Consider the following 14764-nt stretch of genomic DNA (forward strand, 5'->3'; position numbering starts at 1 on the left):
ACACCAGTCTGTTGCCCTAGCTCTCAGTCTTATTTACTCTTGTTCTGGAAGCTGGTTTATTCCCTTCTCTGGGGAAACAGAAGACTAAAAACAGATGGGTTGTTCATCTGCTAGAAATGGCTTGTGTTTACCATTTGGGACTCTAGACCCCATTCCACTGAAAGGATTTTAAAATGCCCTTCCCCTATCAGAGGCCCTCAGAATGCTGATCCAGGCAAAGAAGGCATGCGGCCCCGCTGTTGTTCCTAGGTTCACGAAGATGGCTGTTGGTCTTCATTCCATACAGTGCTTTGCAGCGTTTACCAGTTTAGGTGACCAGACATGCTGGATTTCCCAGTTCCTACCGGTGGTGTACCTGCTGCCCTAGCCTCATTATTTTTTTTTTTTTTTTTTTTTTTTAAATTTTTGCGGTACGCGGGCCTCTCACTGTTGTGGCCTCTCCCGTTGCGGAGCAGAGGCTCCGGACGCGCAGGCTCAGCGGCCATGGCTCACGGGCCCAGCCGCTCCGCGGCACGTGGGATCTTCCCGGACCAGGGCACGAACCCGTGTCCCCTGCATCGGTAGGCAGACTCTCAACCACTGCGCCACCAGGGAAGCCCCCTAGCCTCATTATTAACAGAATTCCCTTTCAGTCAGTCTCAAAAAAGTCTGATAAATTAAATGGCCACTCTACCAAATATTCATAAAAATCAGCTGAGGGAGGCAACTTCAAGGCACCCTTGAGCTGATTCATGACAAGGACTAAGAAAAAGGACAGACATGAGCAGTAGAGTTCAGAGAAAGCAGGAAGAAAAGCCAGGCTAGCGCAGGGACTGGCCACTAGCCTCCTTGGCCGTGAGCTCTGACCAGCCGTGAGAGAGGAAATGCTGAGGACTGCTGTCCAAATTGTTCCGGACACTCTGGATGACTGCCACTTACCCTTCAGCTAGCACAGGGCAGAAAGACGGGAGTCTCTATTCCAGGGTAGGCTTGTCATCCTTCACAAGTTCGAAACTAAAGACTCCCGGAGGTGTTAGAGAGACATCATTAAACATTGACCCAGGTGTCATCGCGGGCTCCCCCCCGCCCTGAGCAGGTAGAATGAGTCACACAGAGTGAAGAGCATGATCTTGGGGTTCCGCTTTACTTAACAGGTTTTTTAACATATCCACTTTCTGGTCCAAAAAAAAGAGAGAACACAGGTACAACTCTGCCACTGGCCAGTTCATATTTCTGTATCTCTTTTAGCCCTATTTCCCCTCCCCTCGCTTTTTTTGGACTAGCTCCTTTCTGAAATTCAAAATTTTGTATCGTCTACGGAAAATACGTGTCCCCAGTTCTGCCACGACCTTCTGATTCTCAACAACAAATGATGTTTCAAGTTTATTGTCTCCTGTTTCACCTTCTGAACATTTCCAAATCTGGATACGGGGTTCTGGTGACCGGTACCTGACACCACTCGGGACTCATACTTTCTGCAGTGCCACCTAGACCAAAAGGCTGTTACAGCAATCCCCAAAATGTATTCATTAGAACACTAAATCACTCGTAGGTATTATATGAGAAAACAAGGTTTCCGTGATCAAAGGTGCTTATTGAAATGCAGATTTTAAAACATGTCTTTTTATTACAGGACTTCTTAGACCTTTTAATGTGCAAACATGCAAGTGAATCCCCAATAAAGAGAGGGAATATTGTGAGGCAACCCCCTCCTCCTTGATGATGGTGCCATTTTCATTTTTGGTAGAAAATCTGGAAGGATAAGCATTTAAGGCACACACTTTGGGAAACATTGTTCTACTAGCCTTACTAGTGAGTATATCCTTCAATGTACAACTAATATATGTAAAGCACTAATTATATTAATAATATTGCAAGAGCCTTTTCCTTATTTCAACTTCCATGATATTTCAATACGATGCTTCTATTACCACTGAAAAGGTGGACACGTTGAACTATCATATAGTCTTCTTTTACAATTCTATGAATTATGCTGTATATAGACTGTGGGTAATATTCTTAGTAAATTACATCTACTTGTGAACTAAATATTGTATTATTTTGACTTTGTGCCATTTGCACACCCTTGTTGAGTTTCAACACTGCAAAAAATCATAATCAAGAAATCAATGTGCTTCATAAAAGGAGCATCTATCAATATTTAAAAAAAAAAATCAGTTCTGGTCTAGGTGTCTAGCAAACTTCCTTTAGCACCAAGCAAGAGCAAAAACAAACAAAACCCCCAAATACCAGACATAGAGATGGAGACCTCTCTTCTTCCTCAGGCTAGATTCCTGTTAGATTCCAAAGCATATTGTAGTGGAAATCCGAAGGTTCCCGATGGCCTTGCATCTCTGCTATGCACAGTATTTCTTATGTGATTTGAGGAACACACTATGGTTGTAGTTTCTTGAGTGCTTTATCAGGATTATTCTTCTGAAAAGCTCGAGCAACATTAGCCAAAAGTCACCCGGAGAAGGTTTAAGCATCAGTACTGTATTTCAATGTCCTCACAAATAAATAGTCACAGTGAAGGCTGGAAACGTCAGGGGTGCATGCACACCACATATCTGCCGTGTAATTCATTTGCTTTTTTTTCCTCTACTGATACATTTAGAAAGAAGTGCTCGGGCTGAGAGGCAAAGAATGAAAACATAAAATGAGTCCAAATCTTTTCCTTATATACTGTGATGATCATATCGATAAAACATTCATAAAGGCATTTATTGAAGTGATTCTGATCCATTTTGCATTCCCAATTTTCATTTTTTACTCTTGTACTTGATTATGGGTGTCTGTAGCCTGGGGAATTCTAGTAAAAGAGGCCCTTTTAAAGCTAGTAAAAAAAAAAAAAGCCATATTGGTTTTTCTTAAAGCATTTTCCAAATATTTTTACTATAAAATAAGTAAGAGAGAAAAGTTTCCAAATTGCACAAGTTCACGGCTCCCTGAAAGCACACTGAAAACTATGCAGAATAATGTTGATTAGGCTGGATGACTGTGCCAGGCTCCAAACAAGTGGTTATTCTGTTGTGACATCTGCCAAGCAATGTGTCCATTGTGCTCTGGAATTTAATTCATTTTAAATTACTCCATCCAAATGATAAAACATGAGATGTGCTACACTCCAGGGGTAAAATACAATGATTGTTTTTAGTGTGACCACAACTGTTAGCTGGGAAGCAATACAGCCTGTTCTAATTAGGCCCTGATTATTGTCTTCTGGAAAACAGCTCGTTCAAGAAATGTGAGTGAAATCCTGTTAAATGGAAGGATTGGCATAAACAATCTTGCTTACTCTGGTGTGACTACAAAGCTGGCAGAGCCACATGCAAAGGCTTCCCAGAAAGTACAGCAACAGTCCTCAGAAGAGAAACTATTTCAAAACTGAAAGATGCTTGGGATACTTACTGCAGGATACAGTTTAATATGTGATGTGTACCAGTATAATCAATAAATTATTTTACTGATCCAGGACTTCTGTGCAAATGCCCCCAAATCCAAAATATTATAACTGCCTGTCTAAAAAGTATTGTGAAAGTTCCTAAGAGTTGTATGTGGTGAGGAACACTGCCACCTGGAAACATTAATGATTAGGCACTAAAAGAAACAAAACAAAGCAAGTTGAACCTCAGGAGAAAATACACACACATAAGAATTTATGTCTCCCATATGCCACGTATTTAATATAAGCTTTGGAAACAAGTTCAGATGAAATAAAAATCAAAGTTCTCAAAAGGTGAAAGATTAACTTAATCACTAAATCTTCCCTATTGACCCAAACATCAGTATGTTTTTTATTTCTACGCAAAAGTATGCCTTCAAACTGCTTTAATGATATATGATACACAAACCAGTTTTCAAATAATACAGCCAGTCATCTTGCAATTTAAAAAAATTAGGTAAAAGATATTATAACACATTTCTCACACACACACACACACACACACACACACACACACACACACACCAATGACAACATTTGGCCTCTCCTAAAATAGAAGACCATTAAGAGCGGCCAGAAGGGAACACCGTGTCACCCCTCCCTACAATCCAGGTAGTTTCCTTTAATCCAATAGCAAATCTGGGCATATTTGAGAGGGGTGATTCTAACAGCCACGTTGAAATCTTGTGGAGAACCGTTCATGTCTACCCACTGGTGCCCGGAAAAGATGCCAATAATTTTTCGCTCCCACTTTTGCTGCTGTCTCTTCCACATCCTCACGTAGACCCCGGACCCGCTGGCCCCAGGCTGGGCGTCACACTGCTGGTACAGCAGGTCATAGGTCTCATCTTTGACATCACAGAAGCGGTATACCAAGTTGCCCGGTCGGTCATTGTCATAACCGGAGAAGTGGATTCTGCCCCCTGGCAGCTGCTTGGCGGGAGGGCTTACCCCAATCTTCATGAACTTTCTTTTGTGGGGTTTTTTGAGTTCCAGGAGGGCATAGTCATAATCCATGCCGATGTCATTGGCATTGCCCTTGATCCAACCCTTGGGCACATGGGTGCGCTTCACCCGGATCCACTGAAATTTCATCTTCTCGGGCACGGCTGAGCTCGAGTCGTTGGCCCCTCGACCACCATCTTTAAACTTGGGCTTCAGGAAGCCCACTCGAAGTTTCTGCGTTCCTTTCACGTAGGTTTTCCCATCGTGTATGCAGTGGGCAGCCGTGAGGACGTGCTTCTCCGCCACCAGGGTGCCGGTGCAGCCTGTTGATAACTTCACCGATGTTGAGAATGGGTAGTTGAGCAGGAAGTCCTTCCCAAAAATGCTGAATCTGCTGTCGTAGCCATATATCTGCCGCTTCCTTCGAGACTTTCCCGAAGACTCACCCTCACTTCTGAGGACATAGATGCCCACCTGTGTCTCGGTGCGGCTGCCGTTGGCATAGAGGGTTTCATAGGACAGGTACTGCTTGGCCTCTTCATAAGTGGGCAGTGGAGTTCCCTTATGACACTGGGGGCCACACGAGGAGGACACTTCCAATTTGGCTTTGGCCCCAAAGTGTGGCTTGGCCAAGTTTAAGGTGGACTGGGGTAAGACCACGGGGAGGCGGTAGGCAGGCCAGGTGGGTTTCCAGTGGGCGCCGTAGGGGCTCACCTGCCCAACAGCACAGAGGAGGACGAGGAGGGGGAGGAGGAGGAGGCGGAGAAGCCCTGGGGTCCCTGCCATGCTGAGCACCACCCTGCAGGAACAAAGACAAGCAGGTCAGGAGGGCAAGGGGCTGAGCGCTTCTTCGCTGGGGAGGCAGCCCGGGGGCATGCCTGTCATTGTGTTAAGACTGTGAACCCTGCTCATTAATCGGAGTGTGGAGAGGAATCCCTAGGTAATGGTCTCACTCACAACTGCAAGGGCTTGACCTTGTTTGTTCCTGTGGCTGGGTGCCCAAAATGAAATTGGGTATTCATTCCCCTTGATGTTTAAGATACCCCTAAGGATGGCCTGCTGCAGGGCAGGTGCATGGAGTCATTAATTCACAGATGAATTGCTTGACCAGCCCTGATATCCATATAATTTTGAGCCTTCTTTGTGCTTGATTCTATACTTTCAACCTCTCCTACCTTCCTGGTCCTCCTGCCTTTCTTTCCTTCTTTTCTCTCAATCTCATTATAGGATGTACTTCGAAAATGTTCAGAGTAACTTGCTCATCTCAAGGGTAAATTTAAATTACACAGTTTATTGAATGACTAAGGCATCAAGAAGGGACGGGTCCACAGTGTCACACTTACTGGGACTCTGCTTTTAAATGGTGAGTGATTGAGAAGAGGGAATGAGACTTTTTGTGTTTTATTTGCTTTGCTTTGAATTTAGAAAAACCTTAACTATTATAAGTTTAGTTTCAGAGTAACCAGGTCTCTGACAAACCAAATATTCCTTCATCCTTTGGATTTTGTTGTATACTACCAGGGTCTTTGTCAAAGATCTAAAGCTCTAATATTGCGTCAAGTATCACACTGTGACTATTTCTATTCCTATTTCAAGTAACTATTGGTTACTTTTTCAGGTCTGTGCATCTGTGTTCCCAGCTAGTCTAAATGCCTTGAACTTGGGCCTATGCTAGCAACTCAACAAAGGTATATTGAATGGATAGTTTGTATTTATGAAGAGTGAATGAATGAATTATTAGTGTGGCTCAAAAAATATATACTTTTTAATTGGGGTATAGTTGCTTTACAATGTTGTGTTAGTTTCTACCGTACAGCAAAGTGAATCAGTTATACATATACATATATCCCCTCTTTTTTGGATTTCTTTCCTATTTAGGTCACTACAGAGCATTGAGTAGAGTTTCCTGTGCTATACAGTAGGTTCTAATTAGTTATCTATTTTATACATAGTATCAATAGTGTATATATGTCAATCCCAATCTCCCAATTCTTCCCACACCCCCTCCCCCTTGGTATCCATTCGTTTGTTCTCTACATCTGTGAAAAAATATTTTGAATGATGCACGCTGAGTGCTAATGACAGAGATGCACATGGATGATGTGGTAGATCAGAGAAAGGGCGTGGAATCCAGTTGTGGGGAGAAGAAGAACAGGGGAGGCATCCCGGGGGAGGTGATGCTTGAGATGGGTGTTAAAGCTGAACAGATATTAGCTAAGACAGAGTGAAGGGGACACCTAGAAAGAGGGAAAAACAGTCTATGCAAGGGCAAGGAGACAGGCAACAGTACAAGTCACTTCAGTAACACACTAAGCTCAGCAAGGGTGGAACAGAGGACATGGTGGAAGCAGCAGACAAGAGCCGTATTATGCAGGGCTGTGTATACTAGATGAAGGAGTTTGGATTTTATCCTGAAAGGTATGTTTAAAGACCCAGAACAATCATCCCACAAGAGAAACAACAACAACAAAGATGATTAGAAGTACTCTTATAAATATTGAAGCATCAGTTGGCTCAGACTGGCTCCGAATCTTCTGTTCAAGAGAAGCAGACTAGCAGGTAGGTTAATTCATTCACAGTCAAGGACCCCAAAACAAGGACAAGGAGGGGTTAGGTCTTAAGAAGCTAGTGGGACATAGTGGGAGTGGGAGTCAGGAAGAAACTGTTTCACTATTCTCATGCTTCCTCTTTGAGAATACAGACCTGCTAGCAACGTTTGGGTGCCTTTTGCTTTCTTTTACATAAAACTGGAAAATCCCATTGATCTGATCTAGTCCAGCTGAGCATGCCAAGCCATACTCCCAATATGCACACACTATGTTTTCCAGTATGTGCTTGCCCCACCTGCCTCTGGGATCTGTTTTGCTTGACTCTTTCTGATTCTACTTCCATCAAGTGCGTGGCTGGAAAAGAAAGAAATGAAGTCCTGGGAAAGCCAATTCCTTGGGACTTCCTGATTCCTTGAAATTGTTTCTCTCCATTTTTCCAAATAGGAAGGGTCCCTGGGCCCTTTGGCATGGAGGAAATATATCTAATTGTTTCTCTAAGTCCTTGAAATCATGGGGGGGCGTGTGTATGTGCACACAAGTGTTTGTGTGTGCTGGTTGAGGGTATTGCCAGGACTAAAGGTTCTAAATGGATGAGGGAGGGCATGCTAATGCAGGCAGAGCCCTCTTCCCTAAGGGGGACTTTGGGGGTGGGTTAGGTGTGGTAAGGACAACACTTCAGGAGACTTCAGGGGATGGTTCTCTCTGATTATTCCCATCTCCTGGCTGAGGACCCAGCCCTTGGACATACCTAGGGCTTGGACAGCCTTTGCTCTGTATAAGTTGCTGTGTAGGTGATGAAATGCCCCCCACACCAGAATCCCTGCCAAGTGTGATATGTACTAGGAGGAATCATGTATTTCCCACAGGGCTTCATTTTGGACCCCTACATACCACCCCCTCCTCACTTTGACTATAACATGGATAACATTAATGCCTGTTAACACCGAGCAACAGATGTGATAAGACAAGTTTACTTCAGCTTATCTTTTTTTCCTTATAAATGTATTTATTTATTTATTTCTGGCTGCGTTGGGTCTTCGTTGTTGCCCACGGGCTTTCTCTAGTTGCGGCGATCGGGGGGCGACGCTTCCTTACGGTGCGCAGGCTTCTCATTGCCGTGGCTTCTCTTGTTGCGGAGCGCGGGCTCTAGGCACGTGCGCTCAGTGCTTGTGGCACGCGGGCTCTAGGGCGCAGGCTCAGTAGCTGTGGCGCACGGGCTTAGCTGCTCTGCGGTATGTTGGATCTTCCCGGACCAGGGCTTGAACCCGCATCCCCTGCATTGGCAGGCAGATTCTTAACCACTGCGCCACCCGGGAAGCCCCCTAGATGGATTTTTAAAAGTGTATTTGAACTAGTTTCAGACTCGTTCCTACCATTCTCTTCCCTGACACCGCAGCCAATAGACAATGTCAACGGTGGGATGAATGGATAAAGCTAAAGACACGTGCCATTGGCACAGTCCTACAGAGTGCAAATTTTTTACTGCAGTAAATAATTTGCATTCTGTACTCCTGGGATCCAATTAACATACATAGTTCAGATTTAGGATTTCAAAAGGCATGTTCTAGTTAATAATACGAGCATATTTTAACTGTCATGTTCTTCCTGCCCCTTGAAAATATCTACAACTTATGATAATATATAAGATCATACTATCTCATCTCCTCCTCCCTCTCTCCCAAGAATAACATTTTGAAAACAGGAATACTTGGCAGCTTGGACCTCTGGTTTCTGTGTGTTCTTTCTTAAGATAAGCTGAAGTAGGGACTTCCCTGATGAAGTTCCAACGAAGACCCAACGCAGCCAAAAATAAATAAATAAATAAATAACATTGTTAATGTACTAAAATTGCAAAAAAAAAAAACCCCAAAACCATCCATCTAGGAACCTTGTCTTAATCAATTAACCCCCTCTCAGGCAAAACTGATTCTAATTTCACCTTTCCAAGTGCTTTCCCTGTATAGTAAAGCCCTCTTTAAAAAATACTTTCCAAGGTCTTGAAGCATGCCTCATTTCACATGTGTCACCATGGCATAACTTTCTGAAAAATGTTTGCCTTTCAAAAAGTAAACACTGTTTTTTGGTTTTGTTTTGTTTTTTGTTTTTTGTTTTGTTTTTGTGCTAGGCGGGCCTCTCACTGTTGTGGCCTCTCCCATTGCAGAGCACAGGCTCCAGACGCGCAGGCTCAGCGGCCATGGCTCACGAGCCCAGCCGCTCCACGGCATGTGGGATCTTCCCGGACCGGGGCATGAACCCGTGTCCCCTACATCGGCAGGCGGATTCTCAACCACTGCGCCACCAGGGAAGCCCTAAACACTGTTTTTAGAAACCAGTTGGTGGGTGTGGAGACACAGGAACAAGTCTGTTCTGGGGTATGCGTGTTGGCTCTCACTGGCCACAGCTTCACTCCAGCCTCTCAACACACAGAATCAAATTTGTTCTTCAGCAAAATGAGGGCTGACTCTGCCAAGGGAGGGCCTCCCGGACCACTTACAGATCACAGGATGCTGTTAGAGGGCACTAAAGAGCCTACTGCTGACTATGGCTAGAATATTAAGAATCTAGATGAACAGCATCTAATCTAATCCAGAGCCTTCACAACTGAAATTCTGCACAGTCAGCCAGTTTAGGAGAAGTCAGCCATCTATAAGTAAAACTGCTAAACCAACAGGGCAGGGTAAAGGTCTAATCCCTTAAAAATAAACTTTTCAGATACCTCGAAAACACTAATTCTCTTAGTTTGAAGCATAGCTTACAAGTTCCCTATATTATTTCAACTCTATTCATTACTTTGTGTGGTAAGACCTTATTCTGAGAACATTTTATATCTTCATTAAAGTTTCTAGGGCTTCCCTGGTGGTGCAGTGGTTAAGAATCCGCCTGTCAGTGCAGGGGGCATGGGTTCGATCCATGGTCCAGGAAGATCCCACATGCCGTGGAGTAGCTAAGCCCGTGCACCACAACTACTGAAGTCCGCGCTCTACAGTCCATGATCCACAACAAGAGAAGCCACCACAATGAGAAGCCTGCGCACCTCAAAGAAGAGTAGCCCCCGCTCGCCACAACTAGAGAAAGCCCACGCATAGCAGCAAAGACCTAACACCGCCAAAAATAAATAAATAAGATAAATAAATTTAAAATAAATAAATAAAGTTTCTATGCAACTCTGAAAGCTACAAAACTGTATTTAAAAAAACAACTTCAATTCAGGTTTAGAAATTAATGCAGGTCAAATTATTCCAAATTGATTTGGTTTTTAAATACCTGATCAGAAATTGGAAGAGAAAGTTGTATGTTCTCAGGTCCCCACCTGGGTTTAAACTGACAACTGTATTAAAGTTACAAGCTTCATAAGTTACTCACTCCTTTACCAAATGTGTGTTCAGGGTGATTTAGTAATTGTTATGAACAATGATCTCTCGTCTTCTAGCTCTGGTCTTTCCAGGTCCAAGATTCTCTCATTTTATAATATTCCAGGGTCACAAAAGTTCAGGTCAGGCATTATGTTGTTTATAGACAGCGTCTGCACTGTCATTTACTGCTCAGGAGCTTTTACTCAAAGAACTGTGGAAGGCGGAGGTACAAGGGGAAAGGAAAAGGAAAATTTATCATGCTCATCTCTTGCCTGTCTGGATGGCAAGGTTTCCCTTATCTGTTTGCAAAGGAAACAAAGGCCTCCAGCAGAGGGCAGCTTTCAAGAATGGAGTGGAGGATGGCAAGGTGAGAAAGCTCTTAGGAAAGTCTTGAGGCAGAGAGGAGGACGGGGGACACACCCTACTCCAACTCAGGGCCTTTCCTAAGGCATTCACACCTTGCCCTGACCCCTTCCCCATTAATAAAACACTTTAAAATTAGGTTGGTGGCTTTGCATTAATTTCCCAATTCACCTGATACTAGAATAATTCCCCAGGAGACAATTATTGTTTCCATTTTTATAAACTCTTGGTAAGCCTTAGCTATGCCCATTTAAGTTTATTTAAACATAAACACTCAGGATGAAAACAGTCATAATCTCACTACTGGAAAGGTAACTAATGGGTCACATAATTGTAAATTCTCTCCTGCCTTGAAATGAATCATTTTATCCTTATAGAACTGTCTGGAAAACTCACACCTTAAAAAAGGAATGAACATTTCCAAATCTTATCCTTATTATTAACCAACAAGGACCTACTGTATAGCACAGGGAAGTCTACTCAATATTATGTAACAACCTAAAAGGGAAAAGAATTTGAAAAAGAATGGATACGTGCATATGTATAACTGAATCACTTTGCTGTACACCTGAAACGATCACAACATTGTTAATCGACTATACTCCAATAGCAAATAAAAAGTTAAAAAATAAATAAATTAATTTTAAAAAATCTGGACAAAAAAATTCAGGTCTACAACATTTCATTTCTAGGAATAAGCCTTTACTGGATAAGGAGTCCTTAGATACATAATTATCTTTTAAAGTTCCCAACTAAGTATTTTCATGCATCACTTCCCCTAAATGACAAAGAATGGAAAATGAAGGTAAGCAAATGTTTTATCGCCATGCTTAGTAATATGGAAACAGTATTCCTTTTCCAGCTCTGTATATCTCACAAGAGGGTTACACTTGCCATGTTCCATCACTCAACATGAGCCGCTGTCCCTCTGTCCACTGTCTGAAAATATTTATACCATATGAAGATGCTGCCACTTCATAAGCCCACTAATAACCTTATGGTGAAGGGACACTGCACATTATCAGATCTGCAGACAACAATCACTGCTTGGAGACCGTGGCACTGAGATGGCTCTCTGCCAGTTCTACACCTTGAAAACTGCAACAACACAGGTCTCCTCAAGAGGGCAAGTGTTTGGGATAATGGTTTAACTCCTATAGCAAAGAAGGGCTGGAAGGGAAAATCTAATCCTCAGGATATAAGTTCTTTGTTGTACAACGTCTGAATTCCTGTGACCACTATAAACAGTAATGACAGAAAGAAGCAGCAGGAAAGTTTGTGAGGATAAAAGTTTTGGACACCATTCGTAAGGATGGCAAAGGGTTTTTCCATGGACTCTCTGGCCAGGGATACTGAACAGTGAAACCATGCTAATTCCTAAAGCAAATAGCTAAAAATGAACAAAGCTCTGGGAATATTCTGCAGCCAGGCATGCTCTCATTTTCCTGAGGCACAGAACCTGTTAAAGGGAAACAAACCTAATCACATAATGGTTTAAGAATTACAGTCTTGTACAGGAAAGAAATGCAGGGTATTTACAAGCCCAGCTACCCTAAACATAATCGTGTGGTCAAACGAAGTTTAACTTCTTCTCTATCAGATTTTAGGCAAAATGAACTACCCTAGTGAGCCTGGGACAAACCTGGCAGCAGAACAAGAGCAGAGTATAAAACTATCAATGGTGAGACCATGAGAAACGAATTCCCTGGAGCTGGGGGCGGGGGAGGGGAGTTAGGCATGAATAATAGCTGGTGGATTAAATCCTAAGGGATCTATGAGAAAAGATGTGCAGGAGAACCTGAGACTCTTAAACACTGCAGACAGGGGCCAGAAGTGTTCTCAGACCCACTAATGGGCACTTTGGCACTTATACTACAGACAGAAAAATGCACCCACATTCACCATCTACCTGAATAAGTTGTCACTGTTACAAAAATGAAATCCATATTAGTTACCTTGGAAAAATGCTTCCTTTCCAGTTCAGGCAATGGAAAGGATGACAAGTTATCTCTTGGCTTTAAGTGGCAAAAATACAAGTGAAACAATCTATTCAAATGCAGACGGTATACATATGATCACAAACACTTTCACAAGTATATACAGTGGCTTTCGTGGCAGTTCCTAAGTTCCTTTTCCCCACTCCACCTCCAATCCACTCCTGTCTGACAGACTTCTAAAGAGATGCAGTTATAAGGTCTATTTTAAATGCTCTTATGCACAGGTATGATTCTGAAACAAGTGCAATAAATAGCCTGATATTAATTTGGAATTCAGCTTTTGGCCACAGCTGACTTCAAACCGTAAATTCAACTCCTTACCACAGGGCCTCGTCAAAACGATTCTGGCATTGGCCTACCTGCTCCTAAGGAGGGTACAGGGACCCCTCAAGTTCAGTTTCAGAAGCTAAGAGAAGGCAACCCTAATCCAACACCGATCCTGAACAACCAGGAGCTTTCCATCAGCCAGGGGCTGTTTCTGAAGTCTCATGGATGTCACCCAAAAGGGAATCAAACAAACAGGCTTTTTATCAGCCGCTTTCTCATGAGATGCTCGAAAGCAAACCTAATTTGTATTCCGGAGGGGAGTGGTAGTTTTCCTTCATCTAAATAATTTTTCTCCCTCCTCTTTTAAAACACTTTTGAAACTTTTTTCAAACTGTGTTTTGAAACGTTAACTAGTGATGAATGTCCACAGGTTCAGGAAGAAATATTTGCTTCCAGCAACCGTTGATAGTTCACGGACAGTAGTTTCTAAGGATGCACATGGTTATCAATCAAGGCACCAGAGAAAAGAGCCTCTTTGCTGCAGACTCCTTGCTTGCTAAGGTTTGTTCACAATCACATGCCCAGGGTTTAAAAATTAATGTTCAGATCTTGTTGGAATACGTATGTGCAAAACTCAAGGGAAAAAGTGAGGGTGTGCGTGTGTGTGTCTGTGTGCGCACGTAGGAGGCGCCGGTGTTGTCATCTTCCAGCCGGAGGACAGCGTGCCCTGAGCGGGCTCTTTCTTTACTCCCACCCAGCATCCGAGATGGTAGTTGCACAACTTTCCTTCCCCACCCGATCCACGGGTGACACTGCATGAATGCAAATGCCCTGCAGCTCCTGAGTCTCCGTGGAGCTCCCCCAGGCCGCCGGTCGCACCCCTCGAGCCCCGAGGGTAGCCGAGGCGAGGTCTCCGGTGCCGTTCCCCCCAGCCACACAGCCCGCGGTCCCCCCGCCTCGCGCCCACCGGCCCTTTGTTCCACGGCCCCCGCCGCGACGGCGCCCTCACTCACCCGCGCCGGGTCGCCGGCCAGGGCCCCGGCTCTCCGCGCCGCTCAGACAGGTGTGGGGGCCGCGAGGGCGCACGCAGCTTCCATGCCGGCTCGTCGGCGCGACTGAGTGCGAGCGGGCGAGCGAGCAAACAGTGCCGGCGGCTGCCGGGTCCGCCCCCCGCGCCTCCGGAGCCCGCCCGCCCCGCCTCCGGCCTCGGGGAAGCCGCGCGGCCGCCCCCCGCCCCCCCGCGCCCCCGCCCCTCGCCGCCCGCAGCCGGTCCGAGCCGGGCGCGCAGCCGGAAGGACCCGCGGCCTTGCGGCCCCGCGCAGGTGGCCCCGGCGCCGCTCTCCTGTCCCGGTCTCTCCGTGCCAGCCTGCTCCGCCTGTCGGGGAAGGGCCCGCCCTGCCCGGGGACCCGCGCAACCCTTCCTGAGCGAGCCTGGGGCCTTCGCTGCCTGCGGTCCGCCGCCTGCTCGCAAGGACCAGGGGCCCCTAAAGTCGACAGCCGAGATCTGGGGCCGCGGGCCACACCTGGTGCGCGAAAAGCCCCTCCGCAAGTTTGAAGAGTTGGAGAGAAGCCTGTGCGCTTCCCACCCCACATGCGCTTTGAGAGTTTTCAAAGTTTTGAGGTGATGCCCGAGTTCCTTCCCGCTTCACCCAGTCTCTCGGGGGCCTCCAAGGGGCGGAAACCCGCTATCCCGTGGCTGGACCGCCAATGCTTTGCATCCCCTGCAGCAGCGCCCAGTGCGGTGCTTGGGGCCCGGAGCAGGGCAGGGGCTTGGCAGCTTCCAGTAACCGGCTGGATGGGGAGCCCACCGGCCTCAGCTCTCTATCCGGGTACCAGCGGGTGGAGCCACCTCCTCACCCAGTGGGC

General features: G+C 45.3%; 1 protein-coding gene across 1 annotated transcript; it reads right to left on the reverse strand.

The window, feature by feature from the left end:
- Positions 1-1104: 1104 nt before the first annotated feature.
- PRSS23 (serine protease 23) lies at positions 1105-14057 on the reverse strand. The gene is made up of 2 exons (XM_059068517.2): positions 13912-14057; positions 1105-5168 (listed from the first exon to the last, which is right to left on the reverse strand). Exon 2 carries the CDS (start codon positions 5153-5155, stop codon positions 4016-4018), a length of 1140 nt encoding a protein of 379 aa, XP_058924500.1. The 5' UTR covers positions 5156-5168; positions 13912-14057; the 3' UTR covers positions 1105-4015.
- Positions 14058-14764: the final 707 nt, after the last annotated feature.

This window comes from Kogia breviceps, chromosome 7 (genome assembly GCF_026419965.1).
Source record: "Kogia breviceps isolate mKogBre1 chromosome 7, mKogBre1 haplotype 1, whole genome shotgun sequence".
NCBI lineage: Eukaryota > Metazoa > Chordata > Mammalia > Artiodactyla > Physeteridae > Kogia > Kogia breviceps.